This window comes from Nycticebus coucang, chromosome 12 (genome assembly GCF_027406575.1).
Source record: "Nycticebus coucang isolate mNycCou1 chromosome 12, mNycCou1.pri, whole genome shotgun sequence".
Lineage (NCBI taxonomy): Eukaryota > Metazoa > Chordata > Mammalia > Primates > Lorisidae > Nycticebus > Nycticebus coucang.
The window spans coordinates 64,952,944-64,975,604 of record NC_069791.1 but is presented as its reverse complement, the minus strand read 5'-3'; the positions used below and the strand labels follow the sequence as shown (position 1 = coordinate 64,975,604).

Here is a 22,661-nt window from a genome sequence, read left to right as displayed (position 1 = left end):
CAACAAAGATGAAATAACAACACTCCTCAGAAATTCCAAAAATCCTTAATGAATATTACAAGAAACTTTCTCAAAAATATGAAAATCTGAAGGAAATTGACCAATACTTGGAAGCACGTCACCTTCCAAGACTTAGCCAGAATCAAGTGGAAATGTTGAACAGGCCCATATCAAGTTCTGAAATAGCATCAACCATACAAAACCTCCCCAAAAAGAAAAGCCCAGGACCAGACATCTTCACGTCACAATTCTACCAAACCTTTAAAGAGGAATTAGTACCTATATTACTCAACCTGTTCCAAAATGTAGGAAAAAAAGGAAGACTACCCAACACGTTCTATGAAGAAAACGTGACCTGGATCTCCAAACCAGGAAAAGACCCAACAAGAAAAGAAAATTATAGACCAATATCACTAATGAATATTGATGCAAAAATATTCAACAAGATCCTAACAAACAGAATCCAGCAACACATCAAAACAAATTATACATCATGACCAAGTCGGTTTTATCCCAGGGTCTCAAGGCTGGTTCAATACACGTAAATCTATAAGTATAATTCAGCACATAAACGACTTAAAAAACAAAGACCATCTGATTCTCTCAATTGATGTAGAAAAAGCTTTTGATAATATCCAGCATCCCTTCATGATCAGAACACTTAAGAAAATTGGTATAGAAGGGACATTTCTTTTTTTATTTTTTTAATTTGTTTTAGATTTTATTTATTTTTGTATGTGTGTGTGGTTTTTTTTGTCCGGGGCTGGGTTTGAATCCACCACCTCCGGCATATGGGACCGGTGCCTTTCCCCTTTGAGCTACAGGCGCCACCCAGAAGGGACATTTCTTAAACTGATAGAGGCCATCTAGAGCAAACCCACAGCCAATATCCTATTGAATGGAGTTAAATTGAAATCATTTCCACTCAGATCAGGAACCAGACAAGGCTGCCCATTGTCTCCACTGCTCTTTAACATTGTAATGGAAGTTTTAGCCACCACAATTAGGGAAGAAAAGGCGATCAAGGGTATCCATATAGGGTCAGAAGAGACCAAACTTTCAGTCCTCGCATGTGATATGACTGTATATCCGGAAAACACCAGGGATTCTACTACAAAACTCTTAGAAGTGATCAAGGAATATAGCAGCGTCTCAGATTACAAAATCAACATTCATAAATTGGTAGCCTTTATATATACCAACAATAGTCAAGCTGAAAAAACAGTTAAGGACTCTATTCCATTCACAGTAGTGCCAAAGAAGATGAAATATTTGGGAGTTTATCTAACAAAGGACGTGAAAGATCTCTATGAAGAGAACTATGAAACTCTAAGAAAAGAAATAGGTGAAAATGTTAACAAATGGAAAAACATACCATGCTGATGGCTGGGAAGACTCAACATTGTTAAAATGTCCATACTACCCAAAGCAATATACAATTTTAATGCAATCCCTATTAAAGGTACACTGTCATACTTCAAAGATCTTGAAAAAACAATACTTCGTTTTATATGGAATCAGAATCAAACTCAAATAGCCAAGACATTACTCAGAAATAAAAACAAAGCAGGAGGAATCACGCTACCAGACCTCATACTATACTATAAATCGATAGTGATCAAAACAGCATGGTACTGGCACAAAACCAGAAAAGTAGATGTCTTGAACAGAATAGAGAACCAAGAGATGAAATCCAGCTACTTACCGTTATTTGATCTTTGACAAGCCAATTAAAAACATTCAGTGGGGAAAAGATTCCCTATTTAATAAATGGTGCTGGGTGAACTGGCTGGCAACCTGTAGAAGACTGAAACTGGACTCACACCTTTCACAATTAACTAAGATAGACTCTCACTGGATTAAAGATTTAAACTTAAGACATGAAACTATAAAAATACTAGAAGAGAGTGCAGGGAAAACCCTTGAAGAAATCGGTCTGGGCAAGTATTTTATGAGGAGGACCCCCAGGGCAATTGAAGCAGCTTCAAGAATATACTACTGGGACCTGATCAAACTAAAAGGCTGCTGCACAGCCAAGAACACAGTAAGAAAAGCAAGCAGACAGCCCTCAGAATGGGAGAAGATATTTGCAGGTTATGTCTCTGACAAAGGTTTAATAACCAGAATCCACAGAGAACTCAAACGTATAAGCAAGAAAAGAACAAGTGATCCCATCGCAGGCTGGGCAAGGGACTTGAAGAGAAACTTCTGTGAAGAAGACAGGCGCACGGCCTACAGACATATGAAAAAATGCTCATCATCTTTAATCATCAGAGAAATGCAAATCAAAACTACTTTGAGATATCATCTAACTCCAGTAAGATTAGCCTACATCAGAAAATCCCAAGACCAGAGATGTTGGCGTGGATGTGGAGAAAAGGGAACACTTCTACACTGCTGGTGGGAATGCAAATTAATACATTCCTTTTGGAAAGATATTTGGAGAACACTTAGAGATCTAAAAATAGACCTGCCATTCAATCCTATAATTCCTCTACTAGGGATATACCCAGAAGACCAAAAATCACATCATAACAAAGATATTTGCTACAGAATGTTTACTGCAGCCCAATTCATAATTGCAAAGTCAAGGGAAAAGCCCAAGTGTACATCAATTCACTAATGGATTAATCAATTGTGGTATATGTACACCATGGAATATTATGCAGCCTTAAAGAAAGATGGAGAATTTACCTCTTTCATGTTTACATGGATGGAGGTGGAACATATTCTTCTTAGTACAGTATCTCAAGAATGGAAGGAAAATTATCCAATGTACTCAGCCCTACTATGAAACTAATTTATGGCTTTCATATGAAAGCTATAACCCAGTTATAACCTAAGAACAGGGGGAAAGGGAGGGAAGCGAGGGGCAACGTGGGCAGAGGGAGGGTGATTGGTGGGATTACATCTGCATTGCATCTTACAAAGGTATATGTGAAACTTAGTAAATGTAGAATGTAAATGTCTTAACACAATAACTAAGAAAATGCCAGGAAGTCTATGTTAACCAGTGTGATGAAAATGTGTCAGTCTATAAAACTAGTATATGGGGCCCCATGATCGTATTAATGTATACAGCTATGATTTAATAAAAAAAAAAGAAATATTGTTAATAGTTTTAGATGGGATAAACATATTGTGGTTATATATTTTTAGAGTTCTCTTTTAGGTATACATACAGAAATGTTTGTAGATGAAATTATCCGATATCTTGGTTTTACTTCAAAATACCATTGTGTTAGGAGGTAAATAGATGAAACAGGACTACCCTGATGTACTGTTTACCGAATCTAGGGCTTATTATGCTATTCCCACTACTTCTGTTAAGGTTTGAATTTTTCTATTAAAAACGTTAATTAAAAAAAAAAAAGAATATATTGATGTTTTTAGGGTTAAAAATATTTCCCTGCATGATTATTTACTTAATTCTTCATAATGCCAGGTTCTCTATGGACACCAAAAATATTTGGTACTATCATATCAAGGATTAAAGTATGAGGTAAGTATTAATTTCTATACAGTCAAAAATATCCATGCTAACACATAATGGGAAAATGACCTACCCTACTCTTTAAGTAATTTAACATAAGAAAGTGCATTTGAAACACAAATTTAAAAAGCTCCTACTTGTCTTATCTGAAATCATTTGTCAACAATAAATTGTGATACAGATTATTTGGTTTTTCTGGTTAAAGTTTTCACTTAGACTCCACAATTATCACTACAGAAAAAGAACTAAAAGGGATTAATTTTTTTTTTTTTTTTTGAGAAATTTATTTATTTATTTTTGGTTGCAGCCGTCAGTGTTGTTTGGCAGGCCCGGGCTGGATTTGAACCCGCCAGCTCAGGTGTATGTGGCTGGTGCCTTAGCTGCTTGAGCCATAGGCACCGAGCCAAAAGGGATTAATTTTTTAAATCTAAATCATTTCCATTGAGAACTATAAAAGGCCTAATGCTAATTGTGTTCCAGAAATTCTGCAGAAACAATCATCTGCTATGACCAAACAGTGTTTAAGCAGGCAGTCAAATTAAAACCAGACATAAATACAAATAATAAACAACTCTGTAGAAGACGTATAAATACATCAACATCAGATACCTAAAACAAATAAGCTAGCACAAGTTCATGCCATATGCATTGAAAGTCAATCTTTGTTACTTTAATTTGGAATGAGATAACAACAGTCCACCCACTTTTAACTAATATATAATTTTCAGATTTTTTTTGCCAGAACAGAAATGTAATTGATTTTTATATTGATTTTATATCCTGTAACATTGCTAAATCACTTATTAGGAGCTATTTTACAGATAATCACATTTTCTGTATAGATGATCGTATCACTTGAAAATGAACACAGCTTTTATTTCTTCGTTCCACCCATAATCTAGATCAGTGATTTGCAACTGGTGTGCTGCAACAGTGGTATGCCATGACACTTCTTAAGTGTGCTGTGAAAATTTTAAAGATCATTAAATTATTTTCAAAAGAAGTTCAAAGTATAGTGTTTTTTTACTCTTTTTTGTTTTTCAACATAATTTAAGTGGGCTGCAGAAGTTAACTATAGGTTCAAGTGTGCTGTGAAATAATAAAAGTTTGAAAAATACTGATCTAGGCAATGGGGGTTTTTTTTGGCGGGAAGCGCGGGGGTGGGGGTAAAGAACGTTTGTTTATTTCTTTGCTTTACCACAATGGCTAGTAACTCAAGGACAAGGGATTTGTAAATCTGGAAAAAGTTCAACAATATTTCTTCAAATATTTTTCCTCTTCCTGCCTTCTTTGTAATTTCAAATTATACATATATTAGGCCAAAGTTTTCCCATAAGTCATTAATGTTCTTTTCATTGTCTTTGTTTCTTTTTTTTTCCTATCTGCCTTTCATTTTGGATAGTTCTATTGCTTTAAGTTTATTAATATTTTCTTCTGTAATGTCTAATCTCCTGATAGCTTATCCAGTATGTTTTTCATTTCAGAAATTAAATTACAACTTTCATCTTCAGAAGTTTGATTTCTGCCTTTAAATATCTTTCAAGTCTCTACTTCAATTTGATCAGATGAAATAGTTACAACTTCTTCATTGTCTTTCTCTACCAAATCTAACACCTGTTTCAGTTCTTTCCTGTTTCCATTAATTGATTTTTCTCCTCACTTTGAGTCATGTTTTCCTGCCTTTGTACATGCCTGATAATCTTTGATTAGAGTGTAGACATTGTGATTTTACCTTGTTGGGTAATGAATGTTTTTGTATTCCTATAAATATTCTTGAGCTTTGTTCTCTGATACTGTGAAGATATTTGGAATTGGCTTGATCCTTTCAGATCTTGTTTTATGAGGGAGGACCAGAGAAATATTAGGTCTAGGGCTAATAATTCTCCACTATAGACCCAAGATAATTCTGTATATTTTATCAAACAAACCCATGAATTATAGTATTTTTCTGTTTGGCTAGTGAGAACAGCTCAATGCTATGAGAGCTCAGAAAACTACTATCTGCCTTGAGTAGTTTCCTCACATGAATGTGCTCATGAATATTCTGCCCAGTGCTCATCAGGAAGCCAATGAAGGTCTACAGAGTTCTTTCTCTGTGCAGCCCTCTCCTTTCCAGTACTTTGTTCTGAGAAATCCAGCTGCTTTGATCTCTCCAAACTCTCATGTCTTCAACTCAGGGAGTCCTCTCGGCAATTTTCTGTGCCACAGCCTGAAAATTCTTTCAAGGCAGTTGATGGAAAAAAAATCACAGGGCTTAGCTTGTTTTCCATCTCTCAAGGATCACAATCCTTCATTCCCAATGTCCAGTATCTTTAAAATAATTGTTTGTATCTCTTGTTCAGTTTTGACAGTTGTTTCAGATGAGATAGTAAATCTGATCCCTGTTATTTTATCTTGGCCCAGGCTTCTAGTTTTTAGAGGAAGCCAGAGCAGGAGAGGATTCAGCATTAGGATTAAACTGTAGTTCTGGAAGTTGACCTTTCACTTGAACCTCTGATGTTGCCAGAGATATCTCTTATGGATAAGGATGTCCTGGGGGAGTCTCTAGTAACCCTAAGGGAGAGTCAAGCACAGAACTTTGAAGTTCTGGCACAAAATTATGCCACCTGCAGCAGGGAACCACCACATATACAGAAAAGCAACCCCTGGTGTGCTTAATACAAACTGATGATCAAAGCATGGATATTAAGAAAATCTGTAGCTGGAAGTAACTATTATGAGGGAATTATTATCAGAACTACATAGAAAGACATAGAAAGACAACTCTCTCAACTATACGTAGTCCTCACCAACTGACAGAACTGTTAAACACTCAGGTATGGGTTTATACATACCTGAGTCACCTCAGCTTGAGCATGAGTCACCTCAATGCTGAAAATGGAGATGTCATGCTGTAGTGCTACTCACAGTGGCCAAAAGGGACATGGTAAAGAAATATTCTCTCAAGTGAACAGAGCTTCAAGAAGTACCTTTGGTCTTTAACTTTGAATAGAGAAAGGTTTTCAGAAGGAATGGATTGAGAATGAATATAAAGACACTCGGGCAGTGACAAATGGCTTGGCTGATGGGAAAGAGGCCTCCAAAAGGCATGACTGGAAATTCAGAAACAAGAAAGTCATATGTTCATAGATCAATCGGGGTGGATGCAGTATGTGGATCTTTTAATATCCCTAGAGAGTATTCACTTTAGATAAGGCACTCATCAATCAATTAAATAGGATGACTCAACTGTGGACATCATTTGGATTTTTTTCAGCTAATGAAATTGGATATAAATCAGTCACGTTGGGAAGGACTGAAGTTATGAATGGGTCCAATACCATTGGCTGTTCCTCATCCAATGTAATCTTGCTCTTAACACAACTAGACGCCAAAGTACCAATAGTAGATACTGATGTTTAGCCATCATTACAGCAACATTCTTTGCACTGGTCATATGTGCCTGGTCAATTACATCTGACCCTTCTACCATGGAAGCCTGCAGTCATTCATCCTTATCAAACTCAGTATACATTCTTGATATTGATTTGCATTCCCTACTCATTGATTCAGCCATCACCACAATTTGACAGCTTACAAAATACTCAATCTATAAGGATGGTAGCTTGTACATCTTTGCCTCAGATCAGGGACTCATTTCACTTTTTGAAGGAGATGTAAAAACAAGAACTTCTCTGGGAGATGCAGTAGACTATATACATCGTACCACCTAGAAAGTAGCCACGCTAATGGTATAAACCAGGTGTCCTCAAACTGCGGCCCGTGGGCGACATGAAGTGGTGTGAATTATATTTGTTCCCTTTTTTTTTTTACTTCAAAATAAGATATGTGCAGTGTGCACAGAAATTTGTTCATAGTTTTTTTTTTTTAAACTATAGTCCGGCCCTCCAACGTTCTGAGGGACAGTGAATTAGCCCCCTGTATAGAAAGTTTGAGGACGCCTGGTATAAAATAATTGAGAACAACACCTTGTAATGTTGGTTTCTGTTTTCCAAGATGTATGTGTTGAATAAATGGCTGTGACTAAAGAGTTACGGTATGACTGGCCCTATTTCAATGATCTATTTGTGTTTTCCAACCTTAGATTCTTTTAAATTAGAGGTCTTGGTTCTTAGGTGGAAACATTTACAGAAAGGGATCCAGAGAATTTGAATCTATAATTTATTCTGGTCCTTTTGTGCTCTTCATGCCAGTGAGCTAGTGGGGAAATAAAAAATGAAGTTCCTACACTGATGTAGGTTAATGACCCTGACTATCCTAAGACACTAGGGTTGGTATCACATAATAGAGACGAGGAGGAGAGAATTCACTGGGGCACCTGTTAGTGCTTCTAAGAACAGTTGCCATTATAGCATCCTTATGGTAGCAAAAGCAAGGCAACTAAAAGCAGAGATAAAGAGTTAGGTCACCCTAGAAGTAAATAAATTGGACTAGCTGAAAAGTATGCAAAGAGTTTGGCTTATCTAGAATGAGGTGGAGAAGAAAGAGAAAAATAAGTATCAATTATAACCTCAAGATTTGTTCAAATAATAAGAAAAATAGTTTTTTCCCACTAACCCTCTTGAATAATGTCCTTGTAGAAACTATAACTATCTTCTTAGAAAGGACTCTTTGACAGATTGGACTTAATAGTAGGTATAAGTAATACTGATAGGGTCAAAGAATAGACTCTATTTGATTTTCTTGTGCTTCATTTCAAAAATCCTTTTGGCCCCACCTTTTACTTGAGCCACTGCTCAACCCAACAGTTCCAGATACCCTTGAGTGACTTCATACTGGTGCAGTTGGCAGCACCTGGCCTTAACCCATGCCTTTTTCTTGCTTCCTGTTCTGAGGATTCTCTAGAAACACAACCAGAATGTTTAGTTACATACTACACATTTCTAGTTATCTTGAGCTCATAAGAAATGAAGGCTAAGGACCATAAGGCCAATATTTATAAGTAAGGGAGCTGACAGCTATTTTCCTCTTTCATACTTTAAGCTGTACATTTCTAAAATGCATTTCATAATTTTACATAGAAGTTACAAACAAGGTTGAGTTCTAATCACTTACAATGATCACCAACCTGATAATATATCCTTACATTGGTGTCTTCCTTCCTCCCTGTTTCATTGCCTCACCTTTATTCCCAAATAAACTATCAAATGTAATCTATGTCTCAAACACCATTCTCAGAGGATTCCAGGTTGTCAGAAATATAACTGTCTGATATGTTTCAAATTTTCCTGGCTTGTCATTCAAGTTGTAATAATTATTTAAGCATACAGGAATCATAAAATTTTGTTTAGTTATCTGTAATCTGTTTTTGGAAATGTTTTATTTTTTAATTTTTTTTATTAAATCATAACTGTGTACCTTAATGCTTTTGTGAGGTACAATATGTTGATTTTTTTTATAATTTAGAATACTTACATCAAACTGGTAATATAATCTTCACCTCACTTACTTATTTGTTGTGTTAAGACATTTATACTCTGTTAATAGTTTTGACCTGTACCCTTGCATTGTGCACATCAGTGAGGTCCCACTAAAAACCCTCTCTCCTCCCAGCCTCCCACCCTCCATCACCTCTCCCTCCTCTTCCCTCCTTCTTTTTGGACTATAGTTGTGTTTTATCATTTATATGAAAGTGTAGGTGATTATATATTAGTTTCATAATAGTTTTGAGTATATTGGATATTTTTCTTCCATTCTTGAGATACTTTACTATGTTCCAGCTCCATCCAGGTAAACATAAAAGAAGTTACCATCTGCATAATATTCCACGGTATACATATACCACAATTTGCTAATCCATTCATGGGTTGATGGGCACTTGGGCTGCTTCCATGACTTGGCAATTATGAATTGGGCTGAAATAAACATGGTGGTGCAAATATCTTTGTTGTAAAATGATTTTTGGTCATGTGGATATATACCGAGTAGAACTGCAGGATCCAACAGCAGATCTACTTTTAGCTCCCTAAGTATTCTCCAAACTTCTTTCCAAAGATCAGATTAGCTTGCATTCCCATCAGCAGTAGTCAAACTGGGAAAAATAATCATGGGGCAGAACCAGTGAAAAACTCTGGCAACATGAATAATCAGAGTAGATCAACTCCCCCAAGGAATGACAAAGGAGATATGCCAGAAGATGCCATTCATAAACAAATGGCTGAAATGTCAGAAATAGAATTCAGAATATGGATGGCAAATAAAATGAAAAGAATGGAGGAAAGACGTAAATAGAAATCCAAAGAGTTGTGCAAAAGGTGCCTAAAGAAATTAATTAACTCAAAGACAAAATTTCCAAGGATATAGACACAATGAGAAAAGAGCTAGCAGAGCTCAAGGAAATGAAAAAGTTATTTGAGGAGCTCCAAAATACAGTAGAATTCTTCAGTAATAGAGGGACATAGGCAGAAGAAAGGATCTCTGAAATTGAAAAGTTTTTGAACATTCCCAAACACTCAAAGAGGCAGACAAATGGAGAGCAAAAACTGATCATTCCTTGAGAAAGTTCTGGGTTCACTCCAAAAGATCAAACATTTGTCTTATAGGAATTCCGGAAGGAGAAGAGGATGGTCCTAAAGGCACAGATGCTCTATTCCAAAACATTTTGGAGGATAATTTCCCAAACATTGTAAGAGATACTGAAATTCAGACAGTACATAGTTTCAGAACCCCAAAAAGACTCAATCCAAATGAAGCATCTCCTAGACTCAGTGTTATTAACTTTGCCAAATTTACTATGAAGGTGAAAATTCTGTAATCAGCCAGACGTAAGAAAAGTATAACCTACAAGGGGAAGAATATTAGAATGAGTACAGATCTCCCAGCAGAAACTTTTCAAGCCAGAAGAGGATGGTCATTGATCTTCAATCTCTAAAAGCAAAACAACTTTCAGCCCAAGATCCTATATCTAGCTAATCTGAGTTTAATTTGTGATGGAAAAATCAAATACTTTACTGACTTACATATGTTGAAGAAATTTGCCATAACTAAACCAGCTCTCCAGAATATTCTCAGACCCATCATCTATAATGATCAGCCCAATGGTCTACCACCAAAGTAAACTCATTCAGAAAGACTTGAATAAAACCTAACATCTACAATGGTAAAAGGATTAATAATTCCACTGGACATTTGAAAAGCATGACAACCAAAACACTACCATGCTCATCAATTCTCAATTCACGTGAATAGCTTAAATTGTTCTGTAAAGAGGCACTGGTAAATTTTTTCAATGGTATTATACTTTCTCCTGGTGTGCTGGTTTAATTACACTTCAATTTGTAAATTTACTCCTTCAGTGTATCTGAAATTTATTTTGATGTTTAAAGATCTATTCTGAATTTTTCTAAATAACTGACTTTTTGCCATTGGTCTGAATGTTTGTTTAACTATATATACATTATATATAATGCCTATCAGAGTCTTGCTCAAAGCTCTCCTCTGGAATATTTCTCTTTATTTTTATACCACTAGAATGCTATTTAATTATCATAGCATTCTAATATGCCTTAGCTTCCAGGAAGAAAAACTTCTATTATTCACCTAATGTTTTTAAAATTTGTACGCATTATTTTCAACTTATATTACTAGATGAGCTTTAGAACAATGTCATCAGTCAAGTTATCTCCCAAAAATCCTATTAACATTTTTATTGAGATATCCTCTTGGTATTAAGCTTATTAAAAATCTCATTGGTATTAGCTTAAACTTCTATGGTGATTTCAAAGGAAATGGCATTTTTATAATGTTTGGATTTCCTACATAGAAACTTTTATATTTCTCAGTGAAGTTATATACTTTTCACCAAATTCTATTCATGTCCTATATGCTATTCCCAGGTATTTTATAATTTTTTTCCAGGGTAGGGGACTGTTCTACCTAGGCATGGCCATGCAGAGCCAATTCCAAATTCATATCAGAACAGGTTTTACTAAATAAGGACCCCATGTCCAGCCTCCTGCCCAGTCCATAGCCCAGCTTGCTCTGCCCATAGCCTGCAGCAGTCTTCCCTAGAGACATGTCTCTGGGTCCCTCAGTATAATTTTTTATTATTATGAAATTTATTTGTCTTTTTATGAAACATAAAGTATAACTTTTATCTTAACTATTCCTACTTTTACTGGAATAAAAAACATCCATCAAATTGCTCTTTTTAATACTCTCATAGAAAGTGAACTACAGAGATAGGTCACATAAGAAAACTATAAAGTTTTTAGCAATTAGAGTATCCAATTACTCCTCCTGATATAATAATAAATATTGTACCTAGCACTAAACTCTTGGTGTGTGTATACTGAACATAATTACAACAGAATATAGTAAATGCCTTCTGTAAAATATTGATATTAATCCTCCTATGACATCTATGTAAACTTGGTTTAATTACTGAATTACTATCAATTTGCCAATGTAGGGACCTGTGCCTAAATATAGATATGGGCATCAATATAAAATATAACATATGAAACTTGCTGAAATTCACTGTGAAGTTTGTATCACTGTAGCAAAGAAACTGCTAGTTTTACTCAAAGCCAAAAAAATTTTTTTATATTATTTTCTCTTTATAGGGTTAGCATTTTCATAACTGACACCAAAGCATGGAAAAATAAGGGCTCACTTTCAGGTAGGAAACAACTACCATTTTCATAAACTATCCCTGTTTTTCAATCTGAAACTTAGAAAGGTCTCATGAAGGTTAACACATGACAGCTGAAGGTGCTTATTGGAAGGAAGTAGATGAAAGAGTAATTCTGAAAAAATAGCATGAGATTTTTAGACAGGTATTATATCTTGAAAAAAATGATGACAAAATATGATGGCTTCTTGATAACCCATCTCAGTGTCTAAACCCTTCAGTGAACAGAATATAATTCATCACATCCACCCCAAACAATTGTTGCTTCAGAATAACCCATTTCTTCTTATCATGTTTCCAGTGAAATAGTAGTGAAGTATATAACTTATTTTAGTGGTCCATATATAATGAGTTACTCCCTCAGTCTTGTTTCAACACAGCCAACAATGCATTTTCCTCCTGTGGATTACCTATGGTATATTTCAAATGAACAAGTAAATTTACTAGTGGAAGGAGTGATGCAAAGAGAGTTCCACCTCTCTCTGCATTTTTAAGTAATTGTTAACTTAAATTGTTTTATCATAACTAGTTGCATATATATATATATATATATATATATGCCTATATATGATAATGAAACATTCCACGGTTTGTTATTGTAAAATAAAACTTTATACAATTGTTTTAAAAATGGATGTCCCTTGACTTATGATGGGGTTATATCCCGGGTTTTTCTTTTTTCTTTTTTTTTTTTTGTGGTTTTTGGCCAGGGCTAGGTTTGAACCTGCCACCTCTGGCATATGGGATCAGCGCCCTACTCCTTCAGCCACAGGCACCGCCCTGATGGGGTTATATCCCAATAATCCTATCCGTTGAAAAAAAATCATACATTAAAAATACATTTAATATATCTAACCTACCAAACATCATAACTTAACTAGCCTATATTAATGTGCTCAGAACACTTACATTAGCCCACATTTGAACAAAATCATCTAACTACAAAGCCTATTTTATAATAAAGTATTGATATCTCATATAATTTATTAAATACTGTACTGAAAGTGAAAAACAGAATAATTTTGCACCATTATGAAGGCAAAAAATTGCTAAGTTGAATCATTGTAAGTTGGGTACTGGCTGTGTAACCAATGAAATATAAATAATGATTTTCTATAAAGAAAGGAACTCTTTAATAGTTAGAATTTTGATATTGGTTTTTTTTCACTCTTTCACCACCAAGATATAGCCCCACAGGGAGATTCAGATAAGAGAGTGGTGTACTACTTTTGCGAAGTGAGAGAAATCATTATTAAAGGTCATAGGAAAAGAGAAATGACTTGGTGCCTAGACAAAGGCATAAATTTCAGAGACCACACATATGGAAACTGAAGGCCTAGAAAATAGTTCCTTGCCCTCTATTTATGGTATGTACCCCAATTTGAAGGCCACTGTTATAAATTATCCACATCACTACTTGTTTCTATTGGAAAAAATGATCCATTCCTTTTTTCCTGGGACACATAAAACATTGTCATTTTTTTTTTTATGAGAACACTGTGAAGTGGGTTTTATTATACCCATTTTACAGATGGGAAAAGTAAGATCAAAATGGGTAGTGTGTCCAAAGTCACACAGATAATAAGTTGAAGGGCAAGTACTTAAACTCATTTGTCATCAAAGCCAATTAGTTGTACATAGTTCTCATTTTTAAGTTCGCTTTGTTTGCTTTTGCTTTTTTAAATCTCTTCTAACATACCCAGCCCCATTATGTCTATAGTAATAATGTATAGTGTTGCCCAGAATTCATTAAAAAATTGCTTCTATGCCAGAAAATACACTGCTTTCCATTCATTAGGACATTCTGAATGAGGTGTAATCATCCCCCTTTTGCAGATACAATGCTTTGTTTCAGCTTACAGAAGGGCTCATGGGCGGCCTTCCCTAGGTCACAATTCTGATGGCAAAAGACAGTACCAGTGGGGCTTTCAACCCAAGATTGTTTGATTTCCAATATGCTCTTAACTATTATAACAAATTGCTCCCCTTAAAACAGATACTCTAACACAAGATAGGCCTAATGATGTAAGAGGAAGTCCCAAACTCACATGTTTAAAGGGCAAGTAGACATTGGAAATTAGCAGAACAAGTGAGGGGCTACAGAAAGGGAAGGGAAGGGATAGAGAGCACTGAGGAGAACCAGGGAGCATCTCCTCTTTTGCTAGGGGCAGCTCTGCATATCTTGCTCCTGTGTGGGACTATAGACTAGTCTAGAGAGGCCAGAAAGAAGGCCTTTTTTATAAAAACAACCAATTATTTGTTGGCAATCAATTAAAAAATATACTGTATTTATTTCCCACATATATTTTTAATTGCTATTTTAGAAAACATACACATAGAAAACACAGACACACAAACACAATCTGAGCAGGCTGAATATGGTTCATGGATCACCATATTACAACCTCTGAAGTAAAGAGAATGAGTGGGTGGGCTATTCCCCATGTTGGAAACTCATTATTCTATTTAAAATACCTCTGTACAGCCAATTCTTTCTTATTTCATCTAAAGAAGAGCATGGCAATGCTCATTTTGCTGACTTTGGAGGCCTCTTGGACTTTTCGGGTACCACTAGCTCTCTGTCCTACTCAGAACTACAGCATCTAGTATAATAATCCTTATGAAGTACAAACCTGAGAAGCTCTCAAGCACTGTGAAATACTGAGGCTTGAAAGGCAGCATTGCTGCTTCCTGAGTAGAGCCATACCTCAGACTGAACCTCATTTCCAGCTCTGCCCCAGTCTCAGCCCTTATATGCTGCCTCCACATTGTGCCCATGCCATGCACATTTTGTCCCCTGTGTTTGGCACATGACAGGAGTAATACAGAGTACATTGGTTTTGCTGCTTAATACATCTATAGAGGCTCTTTACTCATGCCCATTCTCCCATAGTTCCATTCTTTCCCATCCCAACTTGAAAATTTAGCTAGAAAAGCTTTGGTTGACTGACTACTCAAAGCTCCAAAGTTGCCAACCTAAAGACCTCTATTTAAACATTGATAATTTGATAGGAACAATATGTGTGCTTAGGGTGGTTTTCCACTTTATCATATTAAAGCTGTTATGTGCCTTCCCTTGTAACTACAGCTTTTCTGTATAGTAGCTGCACTAACAGACTTACTACTACAAATATGATGGACTTCCTATGTATAAATACAGCTTATACCAGAATAGTAAATCACATTCTAATTAAATGTTCAAATCTATTCCTTTAATCTTTAATGCATTAGAAATTCAATACATTTTTACCCGCTGTACTATTACAGCCAATAAGTGAGTACCCTAAACACATCAACCTGAAATGGAATCTTATTTTCAAGCAGTCAATTACTTGTATTCGCTGCTATAGGTGGTGAGTTCACTGTCATTGTGCATCCACTTGAATTCCAAAGGCCAGCTTCCTTCCGCGAGGCAAGTAAGAACAAGGCGATTCCCTTCCAGGTGAATCTGTGGTAGGCCTGGCTCTGTTTTAAAATATGGTGCAACATCATCTGAAAGAATAAACATTTTTTAAAAAAAACTAAATGAAGTATATGTGAAAATGTCATTCATTCAATTAATAAATCAATTATTTAAGCAAATATAATTTTAAAACACAGAAATGTAGCAATGATGGCTATTTGGCCTAACTAAGAAGCAAATAATCCTTGACCCCCTAGAAACATGTGACACCCCACATAATATTTCAAAATCCTGAAGGCTCAAGGATACCACCATTACAAAGTATCTGACAGGTTTATTCAAGTTATTTCTGATTAATGTTAGCTTATCAAAGGAACATACTTGGAAATCCTTGCTCATATAAGCCTTTAAATTTAACCAGACAATCTATTTTCAAAATAAGAATTAAGGGTAGGTAAGCTACAAAAGAGAAATTTCCTCATATGATTTTAGTTGGTTTTTCTAAGAAGTTAACGAGGGTAAGCAAAATTAACATACATACATACCAGACACAATTACAATCTATCTCCCACCCTCCCACACACATACAAATGGTCTCTTTGAGTGACTTTCAACCTGGACACCTATTGTACATTTACACAATGGAATATGAACCAACAACAAGCATGAACCAACTATCGTTGCACACAACAATGTGGGTGAATCTTGAACACACAATGTTGAGTCAAAGAAGCCAGAAAGAAGAAAAGGTTATAGCATATGCTTTATTTCATTCAAAAGTTTATAAAAGCTCAAAACTAGAAAAAAACAAAACAAAAAAAACTTATCTACAGCATCAGATCTCAAGATAAGGGTCATCTCTTAGGGATAGGATACAGGTAGGGCTGTATGTACCAAGATGGCTTATGGACAGCAAGTCAAGGTTTATTTCTGTAAGGTTACAGAGGTTTACTCTGTGAAAATGTATAGAATATTACACATGATTTGTCCATCTTGCAATTATACTTCAATAATATTTTTAATATGGAAGTAAAACATGTGGCTTCTAACTCTAGCTCTACTGCTAATTAGCTCCATGACCTTGATCAGGACACATGGAGTTTTGTGCCATCATTAGCAAAATAAATAAGGTTACTTCTCATTTTTCTATAAAAATCCCAGGTCTTGGCTGGGCGTGGTGGGTCACACCTATAATCCTAGCACTCTAGGAGGCCGAGGCTGGTGGATTGCTTGAGCTCATGAGTTTTGAGACCAGTGCCTGAACAAAAGTGAAACCCTGTCTCTACTAAAAATAGAAAAACTGAGGCAAGAGTATCGCTTGCAGCCAAGTTGGAGGTTGCTGTGAGCTATGACATCACAGCACTCTACCTAGGATGTCAGCTTGAGACTCTGTCTCAAAAAAAAAAAAAAAAGGCAGCGCCTGTGGCTCAAAGGAATAGGGTGCAGGCACATATGCTGGGCTGGAGGTGGTGGGTTCAAACCCAGATCCTGCCAAAAACTGCAAAAAAAAAAAAAAAAAAAAATCCTAGGACTCACCTGATTAAGGTGGTTCCTGTCTACTTCTCAGGCTTTTCCCCCTCTCTCTACATATGCTGAGCCCCAGGCATATATCCCATCTTCCACATTTAAACCCAGGCCAAACTCCTTCCTACTTCTATGGCTTGAATGTCCCCTCCACAAATGCCATTGTGACAGTTATTAAGAATGGGACCCTTAAGAGATGATTAGTTCATGAGGGCAGAGCCCATACTTAATTTCAAAATTTTGATAATTTATTGGTGAAGTCCCTAAGATGAACTTTAGATTAAATTACTGCTATTATTAAGGGAGTGGATTAGTTTTCTCAGAAGCAAGTTCTAGATAAAAAGCATGAGTTCATCCCCTATTCTCTTTCTCTCTCACAATCACTTGCCCTTCCAACTTTCACCATAGGATAATGTAGCATGAACCTCATCAAATGCCAGTGCCATACTGTTGGACTCCCAGACTCCAGAACTGAGCACCCAACTTCTATCAGTTATAAATTACCCAGTCTATTATATTCTAACAGCAGAAAATAAATTAAGACAACTACCTTAGAGCCTTTGTACTTGCTCTTTTTTCCACCTGGAATGTTCTAGACATGCTGACTTATTCTCATCTTTTAGGTTAATTAAAACTCATCCTTCCTCCCAATTAACTCATATGAATCATTGTTTATTTCATTCATAACAATTATCAGATTTTAAAATTGAAGTGTTTATTGATTACACCATAGTATATCACCTGTCTTGACCACTTCTGAATTCCCAGCAACTAAAACAATGCCACAAAGTAGATATTGAATAAATATTTGTTGAATGAATATAAGAACACAAATATCAGAATAGCCAACATTTATTATTTTCCGTGTGTAAAGCGCTTTATATATATTAGTTTAATTTCCAAAAAGCCCTAAAGAAAAAGTGTCATTATTATATCCATTTACAAATAGTAAACAGAGGCATGGAGAATTTAAGTAATTTGCTCAAGGCTACCCAGCCAGTAAGTGGTGAAGTTATTATTTAAATCCAAATAATCTGGCTCCAGAACATATCAATTTATATATTATTACATCAAATGTCAGATTTCACAGTAAGAAAACATTCTTCTCAAGAACCCATACCTAATATCAAGTTTTTGATAATTTATTTGTGAAGTTTTACTAAGCTGGACTTTTATACTAAATTACTGTATATTTAATAAATTAATCAAATAACATACTGACAATGTTGAAATTGAGACTGTTAAAATTGAAATTGTAGCTACATATTAAACTGTCACAACTAAAATGAATACATAGAATTTAGAATTTATTTTTCCATTGTGATCGCTGTAGTCCTCGTAATTGGTATATCACTAATAGAGTATTTCCAACCTCTTACTAATATTAATTCACATATTCAAATAAATAAAGGTTAAATTGCAGCTGTGACTATGATAAAAACTTACAGTGGGCAATTTAACCTAGTCAATGACAGAGAATGCAGGAGCTGAGAGCTAAAAGATCAGTAGGAGTCAAAATGCTCAGAAAGGAGTAGAAAGGCCCTGTGGTGGAAGCTGACATGGTGAACAACCTTCGGATATACAAAAGAATGAAAAGAAATTCTTATTTTGCAGGTACAGAGAGAGTGAATGGAGACAGGCTGAGTAGGGCCCAGGTGGTACACAGATTTGCAGGCAAGGCCAGCACAAATCCCTGTTTCCATGCCATCCCTGTGTGATTATCAATGGCACTCATTTCACATTCAAAAGTATTCTTGCTCACACCTGTGGTGCATATTATAGGGGTATTTGCGAAACTTGGTAAATGTAGAATGTAAATGTTTTGGCACAGTAACTGAGATAACGCCGGAAAGGCTATGTTAACCACTGTGAAAGGCTATGTTAACCACTGTGATAAAAATGTGTCAAATGGTTTATGAAGTGAGTGTATGATGCCCCATAATCATATCATTGTATACAGTTATGATTTAATAAAAAAATTAAAAAAAAAAAAGTATTCTTGCATGAATGATTAAATGATCACCCCCATTTACACACCCTCATCAAAAGTACTATCAATATTATTATGATGGTGGTTGATAAGCTTTTATACAAAAAGACAGCAAAAAAACCCTTCGAAGGGATTGTGGTTTTAAAAGAATAATCTGGCTTTAACGTAGAGAAGGAGTTCAAGAGGGAGGAGAGTAGTCAAGAAAGCACTTCAATAAACCAGGAAAAATGTTCTAAAAGTGATGGAGGTTGGGATTGGGCCAACGTAATAGCAGGGATTGTGGTAGAGAATATGAAGAGAAATGGGTGGCTTTAAAGTAATACTTGGTGGGTAAAAAAGATTCAGTGTTATACTGATTAGAAGGATGAAGGAGAGAGAAGTGTCAAGAAGGATTCCTAAGTCTCTGGCTTGTGTAATTCTCTCTTCAAAAAAATGCATTGATTCTATTCACCTGACCCTATAATTAGCATTAGGAATACAAAGAGTATAAGACACAGTCCCTGTTCCACAAAGGCTAGAATTGAGGTCTGACACAAGAATATAAACAGTAAAAATGATAAGTACCATGACAAATACATAATTAAAAGTCAGGAGAAGTCAATCCTTGTCCTATTCCAAGAGTTCCCTGCTTCTGCTGCATATAACATGCTTTAAGCATTATTTCAAGTGCATTCTTAGGTTTGACTGTCAGCTTTTTTGCTATGTAGTTCAGCTAAGTTAATCTCTTATGACCCAAACAGTCTAATAAAGCTGAACTGCAATAGAACATAGATTTGCTACCTTGGGATTTACTGAGCTACAGACTTTATTAATGTCCTGCCATTTGCCCTCTGTTTAACAATACAAAAAGAAATGCCACTCCATATGGTTTCAGTGTCCTACACAAATGAGGCATAAAAGTACATCTTTTTGAAAGGAAAAAGCTTTAAGATAGAAGCTCAAGAATTCGAATTTTGTTTTACAAGTGACAGAGAATCATCGATTTAATACAGTAGATGATAGTCTTGAATTTAAAAGATATCACAATTCAATTTTCACAGATTTTATAGTGAACAAAACATGCTGAAACTATGTACAAATTATAACGCTGGGGTACTCGATTCTAGCAGAGAAAAAAAATCTTCATAATGAATAGTTCAATATATATAGTTGGTAAACAATTATCTTGTGATGCTAGTGACTGCCGAATTTTGATTAGCACAGATGCTAATATATAGGGTGGCCATAAAGTTTGTGTGCAATTTAAAATAGTGTGTAATATAAAATTGCACCCAAAGTTTATGGAAAACCTGTAAAAGGAGGAGAGACAGCAAATACGTCAATGCTCTGGAATTTTTAACATCTTAGTTAAAATTATTACCACAAATATTTGAACATAGGTTAACCAATGTTGACAGTATCATATGGTTACCCCTCTAAGACCAGCACTATTTATCTACTGAAACACAGTAGATCATGGGCATAAAGGCAACAAAATACAAAAGCTTTGGTGAGAGAAAGGGAGAAAAGAGGATTAGTATTAAAGTCTGCACAGATCTCCTACAAAATCATTTGATCACTACATAATTTAACTGGGGCAAAGAAAAATCTGAAAGATCCATAAAGAAAAAATAATGATTGACTTACCTCTGTGGTAAAGTTACCAATCTCTGGCCTAAGGAAAAAGCTAACGGATGGTCTCCTTAATGTTCTTTGAAGGGTGTATGTGTGTATGTGTGTGTGTGCATGCACACATGAACCTAAAAGTGTTTGTGTTTTAAATAACTAATAGACATCCCCTTCCTCAAGGAAAACGAGCAGATATTAAGCAGACTTCTGTATTCTAACAATGAACATCATAAGACCCCAGATAGAATTACTAAGGAAAACTGTGTAATTTCCATTTTCACATACTTTTACATAGAACATAAACCATTTATGAAAGACGAAATCTTATATGTCTGAATAATACAGATTTAAAGATCTTCCAAACAAGAGGAATGGACTTAATGTATTCTCAAGACAACATTATAATTTTATGATATTTTATTTTCAGATATAATGTAAATGGGTTTAACTTTACCTGCTTGATGCAAACATAATCTTCTGCTCCCCTAGAAAGGGATCATGACCCATCTAATAGAGGAGAGAAATCACTGACCCAGAAGGCGCTAGAATACAAGCAGTGCCAGGACAGAGCCTCCCCTAACAAGAGGATGGGAGACTTGCCACGGGCTTTAATTAGCTGCTCCATAACAGAAAATTGAGAGTCTATTACCTGAAACCCTTTTATGGCAGAATGGATAGGAATCAACTACTAGGTACCAAGAAAGTCAAGCTTTAAGTTCTTCTTGCCATGTGGCCAACAAGAGCTTCACTAGGATAATTATTATCTATTCAGTTACTTGCCCTTTTCTCCTCCATTTTAAAGTGATAATGAATAAAGAAATATTAATCAACCTCCACTTAGCAGAGGAATCAACTGTTCCACAAACAAGGGGGCTGCCTGAAGCAAATTCCACATGTTCTGGCAAAGTAACAATGATATTTATTAAGCTGTTGTAATCAGCACTGTCAATCAGGTGAGGGTCTAGCAGGGGATCAGGAATCCCAGCAAGAATGCAGCAATCAGCTGGAGCAGGACCTTCTATTACTGAGCTCTGCTTTGCCACTGCCGAATTTCCCAAGGTAATTTATGTTCCAGTTTAAATTACTAATCTTCTTTTCAAAACTTCTTTTATATCTAATTCAAACATTTTCATGCTCCAAGCTTATAGATTTACCACTAAAAAAAAATTTTTTTCTCCAGTGAGAAACAAAAGCACAGGGCATAATGTATCATTTGTGAACAACTATTCTGAAAAATATGGGTGGAAGATCCTTTTCTGGTAAATGTAGTCATTCAAATTTCAGCTGCTGGCAGTTCATTATGTATACCTATTGAAGCCAGGAATTTAATCTCACAGTACACTGTGCTATTTTCATAATAGCAATATTAATCTTTTTAAAGACAACAATTAGGCATTTCAAATGTACTTCTGCGGTGAAATTTAAATATATAACCAGATGTGTTCTACTATAGCTAAATATGCAAATATGGAAAGGTCAACTGGGTTGCTATGAGAACCCTGTGTTTTAGGACAAGGTCATTAAAGGTGAAATAAAGGAGAAAAGGGGAAAGAAGATATAAATGAATAGTACATACTATTTCTCAAACTAGATAATTCTCTCCCCAGAAAGAGTTGGTTCTATTATCACAGCTAATTCTCAGGCTTCATTCTCTTAGGTTATCAGAAATATTTATAAATATATTTTCCAGGGATAGACTCAATTACAGAAGGATGTACCATCAGAGTCTGTAAATCTAAAAAACATTATCCACTTTTCTTTATGCCACTTTATATATCTTCACTGCCTTGTAAAATATATGAATATCAGAAAATTCAGGGTGAAAAGTAGCTACAAATGAATGTACAAATACATACATATACATATATATCTGATTTAAAGCAATCAGAAAAATTTATTCTTATGTTCTTACAAAACATAAGAATGTTTTTCAAATTGTTACAATATTTCTAACAGGATATAGTTAGAAGTTTAATTATAAATAAAGTCGCCACCCATATGATCTTGATTC

At 35.4% G+C, this 22,661-nt stretch overlaps 1 protein-coding gene across 1 annotated transcript in view; it reads right to left on the bottom strand.

The window, feature by feature from the left end:
- SDK1 (sidekick cell adhesion molecule 1) overlaps positions 1-22,661 on the bottom strand; it is a 1,108,031-nt gene that overhangs the window by 672,795 nt on the left and 412,575 nt on the right. The window contains exon 2 of the mRNA XM_053556749.1: positions 15,458-15,617. Coding sequence (XP_053412724.1) covers positions 15,458-15,617 — 160 coding nt within the window. The remainder of the gene's footprint in view (positions 1-15,457; positions 15,618-22,661) is intronic.